Source organism: Varanus komodoensis, unplaced genomic scaffold, assembly GCF_004798865.1.
Source record: "Varanus komodoensis strain SLA01 unplaced genomic scaffold, ASM479886v1 scaffold13_3, whole genome shotgun sequence".
Taxonomy (NCBI): Eukaryota; Metazoa; Chordata; class Lepidosauria; order Squamata; family Varanidae; genus Varanus; species Varanus komodoensis.
In genome coordinates this window covers 10,187,476-10,208,987 of record NW_025335409.1, presented here as the reverse complement: position 1 = coordinate 10,208,987, position 21,512 = coordinate 10,187,476, and the positions used below count along the sequence as shown (strand labels likewise).

Here is a 21,512-nt window from a genome sequence, read left to right as displayed (position 1 = left end):
TTTGTAACATTTTTTCTTCAATAGGGACATATTTATCTGCTTTGAAAAGCACTAATTGCTATATGCACTGTGGAGACAAAGTACAATGAAATATAGCTTCCCGCATTACAAAGAAATATATGAGAGATATGAAAAAGTCATTCTTCACATATTCCTTGGCAATGGCCTTCACAATGAAAGATAAAACTAAGTGGCTTTCATCAAACACCACCCCCAGATCAGCCTTCTGATTCTAACAAAAAGCTTCTGGGAGGGTATTCAGGTTGCTCAATGAGAGATGGCAGCTTCAAATTTATTAGGGTACAGCACAATATTTTTTCATTAATACTGCAAAACAGCTGGTGGAAAAATAAAATGGCAAATTGCTATTTCTTCTCCCCTCCCCTGCCAAAAAAGAAAGAAATACTAATACTACTAATAAAATGCCATTTTAACCTGCGATGTTTACTCATCTTGGGTTTTAATTGTTTTCTTTCCCATTCAAACAGTCTTTGAAAAACAGAGAAAGCGAGAAATGCCAGATAAATGAAATAATCCCTTATGAGTGGTGGATAAATAATGTATGAGCCATATTTAAAAAGGGCTGGCACGGAGATGACAATGCAGCGATGCTCAACTGGATCAAAAGCGTTGGAATACAATTCCAAGGCCTTGCCGGAGCGCACCTCCCTAAGGATTCAAAATTGCACTTATAAATTCACCAGCAATTGTGCTGCTTCGGTTCCCGTCATTTCTTCCGCATTTCATGAGATGCAGTAGCACAGGGAGTTTGAACCTCTTGCAGCTCAAAGGCTGAATTCCATCTTGGGGAAGCCGCTTGAGTTCACACTCCAGTGTGTAGGCAGGGCCCAAGGCAAAAGGGGGCAAGGTCCTTATGTATATTTTACCTGAAAGTTCTTATTGCCAGGGAATAAGACTTAGAAGAGACATTGCAACATGCTAGTGACCAACATGTTCCTACAACAATGGACCAAGATACACTCTGTGTATCTTTTTGCGTGTATCTTTTTGTCATCAAATGGAAGGCAGCCTCCAAGAATGCCTGTACCAGTGAGTGTGTGTGCGCATGGGGTTTGCTTATGCCTTTCCTGTCCAGATTTCCCAGTTCATCTTTATCACTTTCTGCACCATTTCTGTGTGTGTGTGTGTGTGTGTGTGTGTGGAGGGGTGTACTCCAATCCCTTTCCCTTGTGGGGCAAAAAACAGCTTGAGGTTACTTTTGGTTAGAAAATGTAAAGAAAGAAATGAAGATAAGACAGATGTGTTTCTTTGGGAACTGAATTTCAACTGATTTCCCTGGGAACTGAGATGCTGACCAAAAAAACAATCAAGCTTTTGCTGTTGGTGGCATATTACAAATTCATGAAGTATACTGGATTTCTTCGCATTTAAAAATTATGTTCTGGAGTCTTTTGACTTTTTTTTAAACACTGAGAAGATCAACAGTTTCCTACCCTCCTGTATGAACGCCTCAACTTTTGCCACTTACGCATCAACTAGAATGAGCATGTCTTTGGGTGATGCAGCTCCTTGGATGTACCTGAAATAAGATGACAGACAGGTAAGAAAGATAGACACCTTAAATACTGCACTGACTGGCGCTTGACCTACAAGTCACAATCTCAGAAAAACAAATCAAGAGTCTTACTATTGTATCCCAGCAGAAAACAGAAGCAAACACTTATTTTCTCTTTAGGAATCTTCCTTCTGGATAACCCATGGGTCAGATACCGGCTGGTAATGCTGAAGATATTTAGATACACTTTGGCAACACAAAAGGTGGAAGACTCTGATAAAGAGGTGCTGGTCTCAAGTTTACTTGGTAACTTACTCTTTTGCTCAGCTCTAGCAAGATAAACAGCCACTACAAAGTCACATATGTATGCATATGTCCATGTCTGTACAAGATGTGATGGAGAAGATTCCTGATGGTTTTATAGTTTGCTTGCTTGCTTTGTTTGCTAATTAGCAGCCCCACAGGGCCTCTTTGAAGACTGGGGAAGTGGCATTCTGGGAAAGAGTCTGTTTATCTCCATCCTTCTCTGTCCTTTCTCTAATCTAAACTGTCCCCACTGAGCAGCTCATGGAAGGTTTGGAGGGGAAACATTTAAAGAGCTTTCCCTCTCCTAAAGTAGCATTTGCCAAAAGTCAAAGCAGTGTCATGCGCTTGCTAATTAACAGAACTAAAAACGCAAATCTGCAAGGAACTCTAATTCTCTTCTTCACCCACACACAAAATGACAACCTTATTGCATGCTCCTCTCTGCAGAAATACAGTTCTCCCGAGTAAAGACTCATTTTAGTTTTATGAACTCTAAATGAAGCAAAAGGTTTTATTAAGCAATAAACCATAAAAATGTTATTTTATATATGGATAGTATCAATGTTCCCCAAACTGGTGCCTTCCAGATGCATTAGATTACAGCTTCCATCACCACCAGCCGACACTGCTGTTGTTACCCATGTTGGCTAAGGATAATGGAATATGTAGTCCAGCACATCTGTGCTGGAATTTCCTACACACATGTATTTCAAAATTAAAACAATTTTCATTTAATGCTGTCTGGAATACATCATACGAAGAATGTAAATTTATTTGGATTCATGTGCCTGAAAAATAGTGAAGAAAAAGAATAAAGCATGCACTTTATCAATGCATAATTTCATCAGACTCATAACGGTAAATCTTACCATGGTCTTCTACGGACATCATACAAATCTATCTTGTTCTGTGTTTGACTTTTGTCCACCCATGGAGAAGCTGAAAGAAATATGTTGAAGTTAATGACACAGTGGAGAACTATATTTATTACGCCTTTATACTTTAAGTGCTATGCCCACATTGTTTCACATCAACAGTGAATCACTCCAGCTTGAACAGTTAAATACATAACTCTCTGTACTGGTAGACCTTGGACTTTGATAACTCACTGTCAGACTGGACGAAGGCTGCAATCCTATACACGTGTACTTCACGGTAAGCCCAATGGACAGAGTGAGACTTACTTTTGAAGGAACATACATAGGATTGTGCTGTGAAGAAACAGACACATCCATGGAAAGATCAGAGTATCCATTGCTCTCGTAATCTTATTTGTGGATTACTTAAGATCCCCTGCCCTGGATGAACGTAAGTGTATGAACTCCGAGATGGAGGAGCATCCGTGAACTGGAGTAAGGCACAGCAGCAACAGATTCTGCCATCACTGGACCTTGCTGGATCCATCTTATATAGATGGATGTTTTTAGCTATCTAGATAAAGTGCTGGGGAGAGGGATGGAAAGAGCCTGGGGTGATAATAGGAACCAGTGCAGCTAGAGCTCCCCAGCATCTTTCTTCTTCCCCACCCCCTGGCACAGAGTTTCTGTAGTTTCTTCCACACAGGCAGTGATCAGAGTAGGGTGGGAACTTGAAGCACCAGTGTTGAAGCACTTCAGTGCTGGGTATCTGTAGATTCTTATGCCCCCCACCAAACAAAGTTGGGAGGACATAGGATTGCATGTCTCAATTATCTCCATTTACAGCTTCTTTGCTCTTCTTCAAAATTATGCTATGACATAAATCATGATGGATTCATTGCACAGATGGAGTAAGTTGACACAAAACAGCAGCATTTCCACACATGTTGTAATGTCAATAATGCCTTCTGAGGAAACAGATCAGATTCCAAAGAACTTTGCAATAATAATTTAGGTTTATGGGTCCTGAACATCCAGCAATCCTCTTTGAAAATGGGCTTTGAAAAGTAGGTTGGGATAACTAGTAAGGCTTTCTGCCACTTCACTGGGAGGAGCCGTTTCTTTTCTGAATCTCACTGAGCGCACTTACTGTAGCTCCTTGATTCCTAATAGCAATTTCAATTTAATTGGCTCCTTGCAAATGTGTCCTAAGGGCACAACTACACATTATAAAAAATGTGTGGCTGTCACTAACAATGGCCGTCCTCCTTCCTTGATAGCCCCACAAAGACATTCCATTTCTGTAGGTACAAAGGGCAATGAAATGTGTTTCCCAGCACCATCCTCTCCACCTGCAATCTCCCCTGGTCAACGAGAAGGCCTGCATCAATGCACTCGGCTGAACCTGGCTACTGGTGCCATTGCAGAACCTCCTTGCCATCAAGGTCATGGGTGCAGGGGGCCATGATGAGAACACATGTTCTGTAGCCATACTTGGTTAGAAACAATGTACACTCTAAGACAGCAAATGGCTGCTCCAACATATGCCACCTCTGATGTGTGTGTGCGTATGTGTGTATTCCCACTTGGGGGGGTGCAGTCACACCACAGACACATATCTGGAGCAGCAGTGCAGAGGCAGGAAGCCAGTCTGCTACAATTACTCTAGAGTAGAAAAGATACCACTGTTCATTAGGTCTTTGAAGGAATGTGTGTGTCTTCCCTTTGGCTGTGGACATTCAGCAACAAGGCCTGAATTACAGCAGTACTAAACTCTTGTTAACTGATTTATAAGTAAATTATTTCAAAACCTAAAGCAGAGAGTATCATTTTTAAGGACGACAAGCTCCTGTTTCCATGCATATGTGGCAGACCATTATGCCAATCTACAGAAAGCAGAGGCAAGATGAGAACAAGTCATTCATTTTTCATTTCTCTGGAGAACATGGCTAGAGGTTTCCTAAGTCTTCTTTACACTTAGCTCCAACGTTTTATATCACACAGACTTCATGTGGGGAGCTTAGTCTCCTTATCTATCTATCTATCTATCTATCTATCTATCTATCTATAATATTTATATCCTGCCTTTTTTCCTTGCAAGGAATTCAAGGCAGCCTACATAATTCTTAATCTTATCCTGATAACTTCTCAGTTGAGAGAGTCTGTGATTGGCCCAAAGTAATTCAGTGAACTTCATGGCCAAGTGAACCCAGATCTCCTGAGTCCCAGGCCTTCCTTAGCCACTACACCATACTGGCTCTGCACATTGCATTTTGTAAATACGAGAAGCTGTTCAAAATACAACCATGTAGAAAGTTGATTATAGGAAGTCAAGTTGCTATTCATGCAGTTTTCAGAAATTCTCAGAACTCTGTCATTGCTAAGCCTCTTCACATTTAATAAGAATCCAATTGTGTAGTAGAAATTTCCTAGAATGGGCTGGGGGCAGGGGCGGCAGCAGGGACTTATGATAATGAGGATGATTTTCCTAATAGACAGTTTCTATACTATACAAGCTGAGTGCAACTCAACTGGGATGAACCTTCTTCAACTGCAATGCTGCCTTGGGGTGCAGGGCTTTCTTTTAGACCTTTAAAGCAATCACATATTCACATTGATTTAACATCAGTCCCTGAAATTTCACGGCTAAGCTCAAAGCAATGCAGTTTCCATCAATTCCAATTCTGAAAGATCGTGCTGTTTTGCTACTTGTAAAAACATAGTGATGCAAATAGTCTCTTCCTGTCCAACAATTCCAGTTTTAGAATAGCAATTGACTCCTTTCCTGCACTTAGATTATATGTTCGAAACTAGGCGTGATGCACTGGCAGCTTGACAGTGCGCTTGCAGATCTCACAAAGCTGCTCAGCAGAGCACAGAGAACTGCAGTCTACATGTTGTAAAGGGAGAGATTCATGGCCATGCTTGTAAATAAGTAAGAACCTAATGTTTTTGACTTTGGCTGAATCATGTTCCAAGCTCTAGGTTTCTTCATAACTGAAGGTATTCAGACAGACTTTTCCTACAGACATGATGGCTTGTGAATAACTGATTCTCAACTTAGTCTTTGCTGTATAGCTAAAAATATATATTCATGACTATAATGCCTCTCTGTAAATTTCAGTGCAAACTCAGTGTAAATTATCCATTGGTGACACCCTATATATAGAAATAATTTCCCAGTGAGATTCACCTGGCATATGTTAAGGATATCTCAGGGGAGAGACACAGTAATTATGGGAGATTTCAATCTCCCGGATATTACTTGGGAGACTCACTCGGTGGTGACAGCCAGGTCATGTCACTTCCTAGAAGCTATAGAGGGAAGGTTTTTCACACAGAGGGTCTGAGAGGCGACGAGGGGGGGAAACATCCTTGACTTGATCTTGACCAATAGGGAGCAGCTGATAGATGAAGTACAGATTACTTCATCTGGATGCGAGTGATCACTCCATCCTTTGCTTTGAGATCAGGGGACTGCGGACGGGCAGCAGGTTGAGCACTAGAAGCTGGGACTTCAAGAGGGCCAACTTTGGTCATCTGAAGGCCAGATTGGGGAAAGTCTCCTGGGATAGGTTACTGGAAGGTAAGGGAGTTGAGGAGGGGTGGATAGCACTCAAAAGGGAGGTTTTGGAGGCGAAAGCCTTGACGATACCTCTAGACAGTAAGGTAGGGAGGCAGAGGAGAGTGCCTCCATAGATGTGAAAAGAGGTGGTTAGAGGAATTGGACGAAAGAGGAACCTCCATAGGAAATGGGTACTGGGGCAAATAGAAAAAGGGTATACCGGGAGGAGGAGGCCCGCTGCAGAAGGATTCTTCGCAAGGCTAAGGCTGATTACGAGCTGATACTTGCCAAGAATATCAAGAGCAAAAAAAGGGCTTCTTTCAGCATGTAAATAGGAAGAGGAAGGGGAGACAAGTGGTGGGACCACTAAATAAGGAGGAAGGAGATCCAGTGACTGATATGAGGGAACAGGCACAGATGCTAAATGACTATTTTGCCTCTGTGTTCTCCCCAAAGCAGGACGGGGGATATCCGCATAGGAGATTAGATGAGGCTGGGGACTTAGGGACACAGATTAAAGTCACCCCCCCCCCGAAGTCGAGGGGCTCCTCAGGGCATTGAACATTACAAAGGCGCCAGGCCCTGACGGGTTACACCCAAGAGTACTTAGAGAGTTGGCAGGGGTTCTCTCACACCCGCTGGCCTCCATTTTTGAGACCTCGTGGAGAACGGATGAAGTTCCAGAGGACTGGAGGGTGGCATCAGTGGTCCCAATTTTCAAAAAGGGTAGTAGAAGGGACATGGGGAATTATAGACCGGTTAGCCTTACATCCATTGTAGGAAAAACAATGGAAAGCCTTATAATAGAGAGAGATCTAGTGATGCTAGATAGGGAAGGGAGGCTGACAGCCACACAACACGGCTTCCGCGAAAACAGGTCCTGCCAGACAAACCTTGTGGAATTCTATGACAAGGTTTCACGATGGCTAGATGGAGGGGATGCAGTGGATGTGGTATACCTGGATTTCAGCAAGGCCTTTAACAAAGTGCCCCATGATATCCTGGTGGAGAAACTGAGGAGTTTTGGGATACACCAAAGCACTGTCTGGTGGATTAGGGCATGGTTGACTGACCGAAAGCAGAAGGTAAGCATTAGTGGGGAATCATTGGGATGGTGGACAGTGACAAGCGTGGTCTCCCAGGGCTCTGTGCTGGGGACGATCCTGTTTAATCTTTTCATCAATGACATGGAAGAAGGGGTGAACAGTCTGCTGATCAAATTCGCAGATGACACTAAAACTGGAGCAGTGGCCACAACTGAGAAGCAGGTACTCCAGATCCAAAAGGATCTGGACAGACTATGTAAGTGGGCAGGAGACAACAGGATGGCATTCAATGTGGATACGTGCAAGGTCTTGCACTTGGGGCATAGGAATAGCTGTCATAAGTACAGGTTAGGTGACAAGTGGCTGGAGAGCAGCACTTGTGAAAGGAACCTCGGGGTGCTGGTTGACTGCAGGCTAAACATGAATCAGCAGTGTGATGTGGTGGTCAAGAGGGCGAACGCCACCCTTGGTTGCATAGCCAGAAGTGTGGCTTCTAGATCAAGAGAGGTATTACGGCCACTCTACATGACTCTAGTGCGCCTGCAACTGGAGTATTGTGTTCAGTTTTGGGCCCCTCATTACAGAAAGGATATAGCCAGGTTAGAGTCAGTGCAGCGTAGGGCCACAAGGTTGGTGGCTGGTTTGCAGGGTATGCGGTATGAGGCGAGACTGAGGGAACTGGGTCTCTTCAGCCTGGAGAAGAGGAGACTCAGAGGGGATATGTTGGCAACATACAGGTATGTGAGGGGATGTCACATGGAGATGGGTAGGGACCTGTTCTCCCCTGCAGAGGAAGGCAGGACGCGCTCCAACGGAGCAAAGCTCAGGGAGCCAAGGTTCCATTTAGTTGCCAGGAAGCACTTCCTGACAGTCAGGACCCCGAGGGTGTGGAATGGGCTTCCATGAAAGGGCGTTGAGGCCCCATCGGTGCGGGTGTTCAAGGATAGGCTGGACGTCCATATGGTGGGCATGTCGTGAGCGGAGCCGGCTGATGCCGGAGGTCAGACTAGATGGCCTGGGAGGTCCCTTTCTGACTCGCTCTGTTTCTATGTTTCTATGCTATATTTTCGGTGCCAAGCAAAGGTTCTTATTCCAGGTATTTTGGAGATGCAGGTCTAAGTTATTATAAGGGTTGTTATACACTTTTCTCTTTATTGTGAAGCTTATTGCTTTGAATTATATTGTATTTGTTTTATATATTTACATTGTATGTTATACTTTAACAGTGTTTTCAAATGGCATTTTCGTTTTTCAAACTGGTTGTAACCCATCCAGAGAGCATCAGTTATCGAGTGGGTCAGAAATGCACTAAGTAAATAAATAATATTATTCTTTAGCATTTAGAAAAAATTTAGAAAAGCATTTAGAAAAACATTTAACCATTTTCCTTTTTGATGAGAATGGAAACCAAGCAGCTTGGAAAAAGCAAAACACAAATGGAACAAAGAGATGCTAAAAGCTGGGCTGGCTTCTAAACACTGCCAACAAAACTCTTAAAAAGCCTTTTCATTTCTCGCAAACAAGCTAAAATATGATTTTTAGCATTCATTCATTCTTGGGAAACCTGATACAATAATGATTAATTGTTTGACATATGCCTGTATTCACAGAAAGAAACTGAAAATATCAGATGGAAACAAGGGTGAATCAATCTGAACCTACATTAAATCAAATGTAGGCTCCAGTGGCAGCCTGCGCTGTTTTGCCGCAAGCACTTTCAGCAAGAATTTCATTTGAGTGCACACAGAAAATACAAATGTTGCCAGACTTGAACTGGAAGAGGTCATGAATGGAACGACAATCTATAGGTTCTAAACTCAAGTAAAGCCTAACTTATGCATGCAAACTGTGGCATTACTGAGAAGTGAACACAACTGTGTGGGCACAGTGCTGGATGACAAACTCATGGAGAAATGGAACTCAACACATGGTTTCAGTAAAGTCAATACAGCCATACTCTTGCAATTGTTTGCTTTTTTCAGAGCTGCAGAGGCATTGCTAGTACCTCCAGACTTGCACAAGGCAGATCTGGTTCCCACAAATGATGTGTCAAAAAGACTAGCAATTTTAACCATTCCAGGAAAGAATTATACTCCCTTCCCCAAAACCATGTGTAGCTAAAAATGGCTCAAACATATGGCAATAATCCCATCAAAACCCCTGCTTTAATTGAGTTGTAGTTCACTCACTGCATTTTAGCCATCGGGTTGCATCCAATGGTGCCATTCCACAAACACAAACTTTGTGGAAGAGCATCCTTGCGCAAGCACCAAATGCTTCCATTCTACTTGCACAGACTATGGTATGAGACATTGCATGAGCTCTTTCGCCAGGCACTGATCATTTAGCTAGCATTGGAAACCTTTCCATAAACTCTGAAAAACACACCATAGTTCTACCACACAGAAACAGCCACAGGGCTTGTCAACATCAAAGACTCAAAGTGTTTCAGTGTCAGGTTCCCTTCCCCTACAGTATCCTGAGGGAGGTACCTTTGGAGAGGTGTGTTACCTCAACTGTCATGAAGGACTATTCAACTGTCATGCACCTAGTGGTGCTGCTGGTGAAGCTGCAGCAGTCAGACGGATGTAAACATTATAGATCTGAAGTAAAGATATGCCAGGAAATGGAACTGGAAGGTACCTCATGCTTCATGGATGCATGAACTTCTCTTCATAGAGAAGTTATGTTTGAGATGCACATTTCACTGTGGGTGTGTTTAACAAATAGTTGGATGGTTTGCATTGAAAGGACAAGGACAAGCAGTAGGGTTTATTCTGATATGCAGCCGGATACACTTTGTGCATCTTTTGAACTGAAATGGGGCAGTTGGAAATATGATCTTTAATCATTGGCTTTGTTTTCCATTAGAAAAGTTCTGGGAGGTGCTTAAGCAGTGCAGACAAAGGCACAGCTTCTTGTGCCATTGAAAACTGCTTGGAATAACATCATCCATAGCACGTTTCAGTAGGCAGGTGGGACAGGAGAGGACATGGGACAATCTATTCCTTTGTGGAACCCCAACCATAGGGTGATTACAAAAAAGCTCTTTGAAATCTGTTGCTTAGACTACCATCTTCTGAAATGGTTTCATTGTTCTCATAGAAGCACTGATTATTGCCAAATCACGTTTAATCATTTGCTGGCCAGTGTGGGATAGTGATTAAGAGTGTGGAACTGGGACTCTGGAGATCTGGGTTCTAGTCCCCACATGGCCACGGAGCAAAATGGGGGTCTTTGGGCCACTCACAGAATCTCAGCCCTACCTACCTCACAGGGTTGTTGTTGCAGGGATAAGATAGAGAGCAGCAGGAGGAAGATGATATAAGCTGCTTTTAGTTCTTTGCAAAAAAAACCCCAGAATAAAAATCTAGTAAATAAATAAATGTTAATGGATAGTATATTTTTATGTAGACTTTGTGATTATTGCTGGTGTTGTCCAGTAATTAAGAGCAGGAGCATGAACTTTTCTGTTCAAATGTAGCTGAGGCATGTCATGGCAGTTTTATGATGCTCTATATAAAAAAGTTTGCTGGGGAATCCTGCTAGCTGCAGGACATTTTTCTGTGTAAATATGCACGGGATGATGTTCTCAGAAAGGGTTGCCACACCTTCAAAAGTGATCGATAAAAAGAGCAATTATAATTTGGCTTGAGAAAACAGAAGCAATTTTGCAGGGAGGCAAAGGCAGTTCAACTCCCAGGACAGCAATAAACCTCAGAGCGGAGCTAAGAGAGAGGGAGATGAAGTCGATTTTCCTGGGACCCTGGGAAGCTTCTAGGAGCCAGACCAGGGAGGCATGCCTGCCCCAAAGTAAAAATAGGGAGGGGGATGCATTGATGCTAAAGCAATACTTATTTTGGCCCTAGGAGGATGAGGTCTACTGCTGTCCTCCCATGTCATCAGCTGCCATGGCCAGGAAAAATGTGAGATACTCGCAACACAGGACTGTAGATGGATAATAAATCATGACATCTATAAGCACAGTCAGTATCTTTATCACACATTTCCTAGGTGCTGGAAGAATTTCACATATATTACTGTATGAATCCTTCTAACAACTTAGCTATTAGCATTCTTGGATGACAGATAAACGGGTGAATGGAAAGGAAGATCAGAAAGGTGTGTGAAAGGGCATACACACTCTCTACTTGAATGTAGTATGAGCATCATAAAACTTTCAAGACACGCCCCAGTTCATGCTCTTAACTACTGGGCAACACCGGCAATGTTCTCTGTTCCAGCAAACGTTCTGCATTCTCTCAGACCCCTCTGCATTTCCAAAAGGATTCTTTGTACCGTACGTGCTGTAGGACTGAAAATACCAGCTACTGGGAAACATAGAAACTCCAGCCAAAGAGCTCCCATTTAACTTTCTTTTTGTAAGACCTCTGATGTATTTTGCACAGTTTTATATCAGTCAGTCTCCTATTACTTCGGAGACAGTAATGACTCTCTTTGGTAAACCAAATATCAAGGCAAACCTATTACCTGCCAGTAATAGTTAACACAAGAGCAGCTGTGCGCAGTAAGGCTTTCATTGAGAGACAGAGAGAGAGAGAGAGAGAGAGAGAGAGAGAGAGAGAGAGAGAGAGAGAGAATTTTATTTTACTATAAATTGATTCTCAAAAGTGATACATTATTTATTTGCCTAAGCAGCATTTGAGCCAAGGAGGCTCACACTGCCTGGGCCAGTCAGATCTAACAGAAAAACAGGAATAAATATAAAAATGGAAAAGAACTGAGGAATAAAAATAAGGGAGAAGTTCAATGAAAGAAAGTTAAGCATTTTTTTCCATCTATTAAGCCAAAAGCCTCAAACATTTTACATGATGTTTAAATTACAATTATACTCTCAAAGATCCTGCATGAGTCTAAATGTAAGATATTCCTTAATAAGTGGAGTTAGACACCTAAGACCTATGCATAAATTTTGCACCTAATGTTCCTAAGACATTAGGGGATAACTGCATTCTAATGAAATTATCGTTAACTGTTATATTTGAGTGAGATGTGACTTAGTGCATTTGTTTAAAATAGTAGCATTCAAGAGTCGGCTGGGCCCTTGTATATAATGTTATCTAAAATATTGCAAAGCAATATTGAAAAAACTGGAATAAAATGAAGGACAGGGGTTCTACCATCTCAAGAGCTACATCACAATATGCTAGCCCATTAGCAAGTAAACAAAGCTTAAAGAATAAAAGAATGAATGTGCTACCTACAACTGTAGTATAATGAACTATTGATTTACAATTATAAAATAAATTACATCTGTAATTAAGAAGAAATAGAGGCAAAACTAGTGAGGAATTTGGGCCATTCTTCAAAATCTAACTTAGTTTTCTTTCTGTGCAGTAGCTTTTTATGAGCTCCTTGGGGGCCACTGGGAAAACCATATTGGCATCCTCTGTCTCCGTCTCTCCCTTTTCAACAGACTGAAACTAACAAGAGGTGACTTCTCCATTCGGCCGGTGGGTCATACAATTCTTTCATTTCCAACTGCCTCTGAGCTATAACCCTGCGCATCGTCAAGCAGGTTCTCAGAGCAGACTGAGCATTAAACTGCAATTTGCAGGTGTGAGTGAGTGAGAAACCAAGCACAGGAAGGTCAACTATTTAGCAATGTTAGCCCCGGCTGACTTTGTTGGATTCACATGGAGCTAAAAAGCTTTGGACAAAGACAGCCAGTGAGGCAGAAGCCCCATCGAATGTATAAAAGGGTTGCACCTGCCATCTTAAATAATTTAGCTCAGCCTTTCCCAACCTTGTGCCTTCCAAACATGTTGCAACTACAACACCCAGAATTTCCAGTCAACGGCCCTGCTGGATGGGAATTCTGGGAGCTGTAGTACAAATGCTTCTGAAGGCCACCAGGTTGGGGAAGGTTGGTTTAGCTCAACTAAAACTGGATGCATATAATTCTTTAAAGTCTGTCATAACATGAGGCATGGGTGACTACAATTGCCACCGGCATCAGGAGTCTGTGGCCAAGTCCAAGGGGACTATGGCATAGAGATAACCCCACAATCCTGTAATCATAATTGTTATCCAGTGGCTTCAGTGGCACAGAATACCTCCTTCTTCCTTTGAGGGTGGCCCAGCTATGTCCTTATCTGTTACTTTCTGTATTTCCAAAGAATCCTAGACAAAATATCAGGGATCAGGTACTAGGGAAACAGGACTTCTGTGGACCACTGCTCTCTATTCCATCTGGAAGCAAACTGCAGAGCAGTGCAAATAAAGATCTGCTCTCTCTGATTACTTAGCCTGCTGAAGCTGAGTGACCCCATGCTGTTCCAGCCTTCCAATGTAATTGATTTCTGAGACAAAACTGATAAACTGTGTGCTGCTCTAATCTAATCAGTAGGACACAAAAGAGATGGATAAGCATAATGTGATACATAATGTAAGATATGCAGTGAGAAAGAACCTTCGAAGATCAATTCTCCATGAGAACCAAAGTTCATTTCAGACAATTCCAAGTGACTGGAAGAAAATGCAGCCTTCTAATTTCTTTGATCCATTCTAACCTTTTCCAACTGTTTCATGCTGTACTTGTTATTAAGAGGCTACAAGTATGGAGGTATAAACATGGTGCAGTTTCTGTTTTAAATCCTAACAAACGACATGTGCTGGCTGGGAGGTAAGTTCTTCAGCTTTGGCCTGAGAAACTTTGAGAGGGATTGACAATCCAGGAAAAGCCTTGAGTTAGGAAAATGAAACACACTTTAGTTTTCATTCAATTCTTCCAATCACACAGCTTCATGTTTTAATGTGAATGACATGAAATGCATCATAATAGATCCTTGAGTTCATTTTCAAAGAAGAGGGGCTTATCTGTGGGGGCAGAGCCAGTGGCATCTCACAAGTGGATTTGGAGGTCTACCTGGATTGTTCCCTAAATATAATTAATTTGGGATGGGGACCTCATGCCTCACATTGGATGCTCTTGCAAATAGTGGGGTAACTACTTTTGCAAACCCTGTTTTGACACTTTGCCTCTTCCTTTTCTTAACCTCAGGAACTGAGGTAGATAATTTATAATAGAACAACATTATTTATGTTAGTAATAGCATAATGGTGCAAACTGCTCTGTCTGTATTATTACTACAATAATTGCTAGACTAAGAGTATTTCATACTCAGGATCTTAAATGTATTTGATTTGCTTAAAATGTAAAACATAAGTGTCCCACAGTAAGTGTAACACATCTTTCCAAAGTCATTATATCAATCATTAAAACCATAAAGAATACAACTTTTGAAATATTTGCCAAAAGAAATGGGTACCACTTCTGTGCAAAAAATAAGGGTGCTGGATAGCTCTCTCCTCTTGCTCTCTCTCTCCCTCTTTCTCTTCATGCTTCCATCCTGTTGCTGAAATAGCAGAGGCATGCAGGCTGTTCTACATTTATGTATTGCTTCAGTCTGCTCAGGCCACCTACAGAGCTAAGCTTGCAACGTGGCAGAATTCCTGAAGCACCTAGTGAAATGTATCTGGGTTATTTATGGCTAGCTCAACTGACTCTGGAGAAGTGTCAAAAGTTAGGAGTAACATGCATGCATATAGCTTATTAAAAAGAAAATATTCAAACCACTGTGAAACTTGGTAAAACTCATACATGTACTGACAGGAAAACAACCTGAACATGAGCGTTCTCTTTTTAATTAAAATATAAACTCCCCAATTATTTTTTTTTAAATAGAGCCTTTCTGTTTATTTCTACACTTGCTTGAATATGCTGTGCAGGGAAGTATATTAGAAAGAAAGAGCTTCTCTACATGAGACATTTGTTGTGCATTCATGACTGCTCACTCATAGAAGCCGGTAAGTCCTTTTCACGGTAGCATCATCCTTCACAGACTGTCCTGTGTTTTCCAGCCATTTTTGTGACTCTTTAAAAAGAGTGAGCAAAGTCAACTACAAATTTCAAAAGCAGAACAAACCAGGATGAAAATCCTGTGCATTGTCACAATTCTCCATTGTCACAATTCAACTACATCACAGTGCCATGCTGTGGTTGGATAATGAAATATATAGAAAAGCAGAGAAAAAGAAACTTGGTGGGGACAGGGGATAATGCCGCCCTGCCCCCCAGAAAAAGGATGCACCCTTCCCACAAAGAAAACAGAAAAAAACGTTCCAGTAAAGTAGCAGGTTAAACATCCCATGCCAAAAAGTCAAAAGAATGAAAAAGATGTTTAGGTTCCTCAAAGTCAGATCAAGGTTTGATCTGGTCCCTACACAGTCCTACACATCCCAGTCCTGTTTTTTTTTTATTTTCAGGTGTTGCTGGAAACATTTGCTCAGTATGCTTCTGTCCATCCCCCTTCTTATGTATCTTCTCCAAAACAGAAGGTCATTTTAATGCAAATTTTCAACACAAAATGGAATGTAATCATGAAATCTGTGGGTAAGCCTCTTGCCAGTGGGACAAAACTATGCTTTTAGTAATATTAGTGAAGAAATCAGGCCAACAGTTTGGGGTCTGCACTTAGAATAACCTCTGCCCCTTTACATTTTATGTTAGGATATTGTGCATTCATTAAGACTTCTTGTCAAATAGAGCATCAAATCATTATGTGTGTGCACGTTCTCAAATTCATCTTGTGAACAAATGGAATTATCCAGTGGCCAAGTTCATCACTGCCCCAGTGGTCTAATCCTCATGTCTGGGGAGCTAGTTAGTTTGCATAATTTGTAATGGCTCTTTACCTTCTGTTTTGGATCTTGTCGAAGCATGACAGAGCACAGCTGCCAGCCATACTTTGGAACTGCCAGCCCATTGAGCTCTCTCTCTATATATCAGGATGCTCCAACGTGGTATCCATAGCACCGATACACTGCGGAAATAGACTTCACAGACACCTCTCCTGCTGTCCTCCCCCTATTTTTTTGCTGTATTTCTTAAGATATTTTTAAATGTGGAGGTTGGTATGTTGGAAAACAAAGTTTGGTGCTCAGGCCTTGTATTAGGTACCTGGGCAAGTAGCTTGCCTTCTGGGAAGTGCTTTGTGACCAGCAGTGTGCCCCATGGAAGCCATTTTATGAATGGGCAAGTGGCACCCTGTGGCAGCCATTTTGTGAAGGCACCCACAACACTGAAAACTCCCAATGATCCCACTGCCCCAAAAGTTTTGGGACTGCTGACACCATCTAGCCACATGTAAGTATTTATTCAATTTTTTTTCCTAACCATGCAATGCATATGGGATTATGTTTTTTTTAAAAAAAACACTGTTGTTATACTGCTCTTTCTATTGCTGCTGTTTGTGTTCCAGCTGAGAAGGCTTTAATTAACTACTTGTTTTAATTGATTTATCTATGCCTTTAACATTTGCAAGTCACTCTGAGCATATTTTTTCTTCATTTAGGAAAGAAAATAACAAATGTATGAAGGCAGGATACATAAAAAGCACTGAGATGCCCATAAGCATCTTACATCTTTGTCACTCAGTTATTAGACAAACCAAGAATCCCACAGCCCTATCTTTAATGGCATACTGTTGCCAAGAGATCAGTCTATATAAGGTTTGTGAGGTCAGATCACTGAATGAGAAAGGCTTTGAAGAAAAGTCCATTATTCCAGAAGACAAGGGCATTAGAATTTCTCAGGGGAAGTGGCAGCAAATATTCTTAACCATTTAATTTCCCTAACCTAAAATCTGGTAGACTTTTTGTTCATTCACATAGCTAGGAAATTGTTGGCATGTTTCATGTTGTTTTGGGTGACTGTTATAAATACAACAGCCTGGTGCATATATAATAGGAAGCTAGGGATTCTTCTTCTTCCATGTGCCAGAAGAGGCAAGCAGAAGTATCTCTCCTTGGCTTGAAGCAACTGCAAGTCACCATGATGGCTGACATCAGGGAATGGTGGTTTGTTTAAACTCCAGTTAGTAAATAATCAGGAAGTGAAATCAGGATTTGTGCTCATAAATCCTGAGTCTGGTTCGCATAGGAAACTGTGGTTTGTTTACAATAGAAAATAAAACTTTGGATTTTTTCAGTCTAGCAAGCAGAAGAGAAACATAAAGGAGGATTAACTGTTCCTAATGTTTCCACACCTTATTCACATAATGGGAAACCATGATTTCCTGTACATTAAACATGTCCATTGTATCTAGGTTTTAAAGGACTTATCTTCACAGGAAGACCAACTGAGGCTTTTGCTTTCATTTTCTGTGTGGGTGTTTTACATACGGCTCCCTCCTACTTTCTCTTCCACTATACAAACACAAGGGGATACTGTGGTATAGCTGGGATATAGCAGAACTGCAAAACTACATGATCTTCTCATAGTACAGTGGTACCTTGGCTCACAAACTTAATCCATTCCAGGACTCTGGTCGTGACCCAAGTCAAATTTCCCCATAAGGTTCAATGTAAATAAAGTTAACCCATTCTGTAAATATATTTTTTTAAATCACAAAAATTTGAAACAAAGTAACAAAGAACAAAGTATAATACAGTAGAGAACACTAACCTAGGTGGCAGGGGGAGGTTATTGTTTGGAGGGAGAGTCCAAACAATAATCGTGTGATAGCAATTGTGCTGGGGGTGGGGGGAATGGCCACGATCATGCTTGGGGTTTGGCAGGTGTGATCGCGGGTGTGCTCTGGGGGGAGACGGGAATGATTGCAGGCACGCTCGTGCATGGGGAGACGGGCACAATCGTGCTGGGGGGAAAGCGGGGGCAATCATGGTCGTCACCCAATGCGGAGTTTGTGAACTCAGGCAATTTTTCTCTGAAATTTCCATTTGCACCCGTTTTGGTCGTGAACTTAGGTGTTCGTGAGTCAAAGTACCACTGTAACTTATCACAAGATTAGGAAGTAATAACTGACTTTCCTTGTCTAAAAAGGAAAGCTGCGAAAAGTACAGAAAAGGCCCTGGACAATAACATCATGTAAAATACCCACAAAGTCCATCTAAGTCTTCTTGCTGAAAAATACCCATGCATTTTGTTTTTCGGTTGATATTTTAGTTTTAATATTTCCCTTGTATTTTATCATGCTTCTTTTATAGTTGTAATTGTTATGAACCATCCAGAGAGCTTTGGCTTTTGAGTGGTATAGAAAGGTTAAAAAAATAACAGACCTAAGGATTAGAACAGATTTAAATCAATAAATGAATTACTTAAAGCTTTAACGACAAATTAAAATGGGTGGGGAATATTATTTCAAATTATCTGGCTTTGGGATGAGGGAGAAAATAGGCATTTTTTAGGAAAGACATGTGAAGAGGCACAAACCACACAAGCTGTTCACAGAAAAACAGACTTTGGAGATACACCGATAGAGACTCTATATAGATAATGATGGGAACAATTTATTAGGCCCAGCTGTTTAGGGACTTGTTGGCTGTACAATATTTTTATAATACAAAAAGGGAAAATAAACCAGACTATTTGTATTCTAACCCCACCCCTAAACCCTCCACTAGAGAGACTCAGATAAGATTTAAAGTAAGTTGAATTGCTACTTGTGAATTATATATTTTCTATGCATAAATGTCATTTCCACAATTCATTTTAGTTTTAGTATTGCTTTTTCATAACCTCAGATATGTTTGTGACAATTAAGGGGAGGGGCAAAGCAAATTTGAGATGCAGAGACCAAAATGCACCAAAGTTAGGGGAACAGAGTGTACAAAAACCTTATCCTAAGACTATCCAAACCCCAAGACTTTCTGAATTTCTGAGCCTTCAAGGATAACCTAATATCCGGCCACAATAACACATTTGCTACAACAATAAGAACTGGAAACTTATTAGTAGGATATTATTGAAAAGTAAAATTAACAACAGAAATGAAAATGTTTGGTAGAGCATACTAAATATGTAGAACGTCAACACCTAATCATTAGGTAAAATCTGATCACTTTTTTTTTTAAATCTCCTTTATGGAAGCATTAAACATGAGCACAGATGCATTAGCACATTAGATGAGTTTTGCAGAATATGCTAATTGAACTGAGTCTACCAGTGGCCTAAAGACATTAAAAATATACACCCACTTAAATTAATTACTACGGTACAGTAATGAGATTCTCTAAAGAGCAGGACAGAGCAGAACAGATGCATGCATAAAACAAGCCCCTTCTCTCTATATTAATCAGTGTGAACTCCCATGGCAGCCACATTATCTTCAGAGGTACTGAAGATGGTTCATAAGGGCAAACATGTCTAATGAAACAGTTATACTTCCTCTTAATTCATCTGGGCAAATAACACACCCAGCAGCTGATTCAAGCACTCCCAGGGTAGAGGAAGTGACCACCAAACCAATTCTTACAACAGTTCTACCAAAAGCCAAAGTGCTTTCTGATTCCACCAGAGTTTTCTTCTCTTTTGGTAAAGAGGCTGCAGTTCATTAGGTATCAGGTATCTCTTCTAACACATTACTTCATGCTCCTAACTTCACTTTCACCAGCTTTACATTGAGGAAAGAACTCTCTGTATTTTGTCTGTGCATGTGCTAAAAAAATCTTCTGATCTTTAAGAGAAATGATTACAATGGGGTAAGGGCATGAGAAGGAATTGATGTTGCCAAGATTGCAAATTACCTGGGTAATACCTGGCGAGGCCAGTTGCGCTGCCAAAGACTTGCCATAGCAAGGTTTGATCTTCCTCTCTGTTCTTTTTAAAGACTTCATCTAAGGCTGCTGTCCAGTTCAGTTCATTCAATACAATTGTAGCTGCAAAAAACAGTTTAAAATATTTCATATTAGAAAGCCAGATGCAAAAACAATGTGGCAGTAACTGAATATTTATGCACAGAAATATTACACTCTGTTTTCTGCTTCTTTGTAGGATGCATTGACTCCTCTCTGGATGTCCACTCTATTTTTCTGTACTACTCTTCTGCAGCAAGCCATTTATTGTTGGGAATTTTCTTTTGTGGAATAGTTTGTGTGAGCCGTCCCGAGGCTCTGTGAGCCATCCCGAGACTATATAGCAAGGGGACAGCATATAAAAACTTTAAATAAATAAATAGTTTCAAGGTTTTCTTTGTTACGGTGCTTTTTAATGAATGTTTAGCATAAGCCTCTAGACTATCATTTGTATTTTGTCTATTAATAGTTTTATATCCCAATTTTCAACACAGTCTGTACACAATTTTGAGAAAGTTAACTTTATAATAAAACAAATACAAATAAATAATTACATACCCCCAATATAAAAGTGTAGTGAAAGGGAGTCAGCAGAATTTTTTTTTTTTTTAAAGAAAGGAATCTAAAAGCAATTTACACAGGAATTTAAAAGCCTGGCAAAATTAGAAGACCTTTGCCTGGAACCCAAGTGACATCAAGGTATGCATCTGGGGAGATAATTTCATACTTGGAATACCACTATTTCATAGGCCAGAGGATCCTCAGCATGGTACTTTTGGCTCCATAGAGCTGCAGGCACTGCCAAAGGGGTCCTAATGTATATTTTTAAAACATCTTTTAATATCCACACATAAATTTATATTAATTTCATACTACTTTCTAGCACATAGACATCCACAAAAGGGAACCAAATATGCAACCCTATTCATATGCCAAAATCATTGTAAGGTCCTGAATCCATTGCACTACAGAAGTGAATGTCAGTCCTCCAATTATTCATTGCTAATCTTATAGCGGTAAAAAGGGCAGACAGCATAATTTCTTCTTCCATTCCTTAATTTCTAAAAAGCAGGTAAGCAATTATGGTGTGTGTACATCAGTAAATGTTAATGATTGTCCCGCTGCAAAATTGTATCTATGTAATGACTTCATCCCAAAAGGAAGCAGCTACAGGGCATTATCAAACACATGTTTAAAAGCTACACTGAACTATTAGACAAGTCCTTATCAAAGAGATGTTATAATGCCCAATAGACAAACAGGGTTTTGTTTTTTCTGAATAAGATGCAGTCTAAAATGCATAGACATGATGGGTAGACCCTGAAGTGATAATGCACCCAGTTAGGCATTTTGCAGCAGTACCCTCCACAGTATCTCAAATTCCCAAATGTGCCTTTAACTCCAAAAATGTTGTTATCCTGCAGCTTTTTTGTCTGTACCCCCACCCTGCAATTGCATCTGAGATAACGGGGCATACAAAGAAAAGCCACTACCAAAGATCTTAGCATACAACTGCCTATTCCAGAGTCTTTCATCAAAGCTAATAATGTTCATCCGATCAACATGAAGCTAGCTCTATTGTTCATACAAGATTTTGCAAGACA

General features: G+C 40.9%; 1 protein-coding gene across 6 annotated transcripts in view; it reads right to left on the bottom strand.

Moving 5' to 3' along the window:
- Positions 1-21,512, bottom strand: part of CACNA2D1 (calcium voltage-gated channel auxiliary subunit alpha2delta 1) — a 452,873-nt gene that overhangs the window by 115,726 nt on the left and 315,635 nt on the right. For all 6 annotated transcript variants that reach the window (XM_044423417.1, XM_044423419.1, XM_044423424.1 and 3 more), the window contains 3 exons: positions 19,861-19,992; positions 2,692-2,761; positions 1,490-1,540 (listed from right to left, as the gene is read on the bottom strand). In XM_044423417.1, coding sequence (XP_044279352.1) covers positions 1,490-1,540; positions 2,692-2,761; positions 19,861-19,992 — 253 coding nt within the window. The remainder of the gene's footprint in view (positions 1-1,489; positions 1,541-2,691; positions 2,762-19,860; positions 19,993-21,512) is intronic.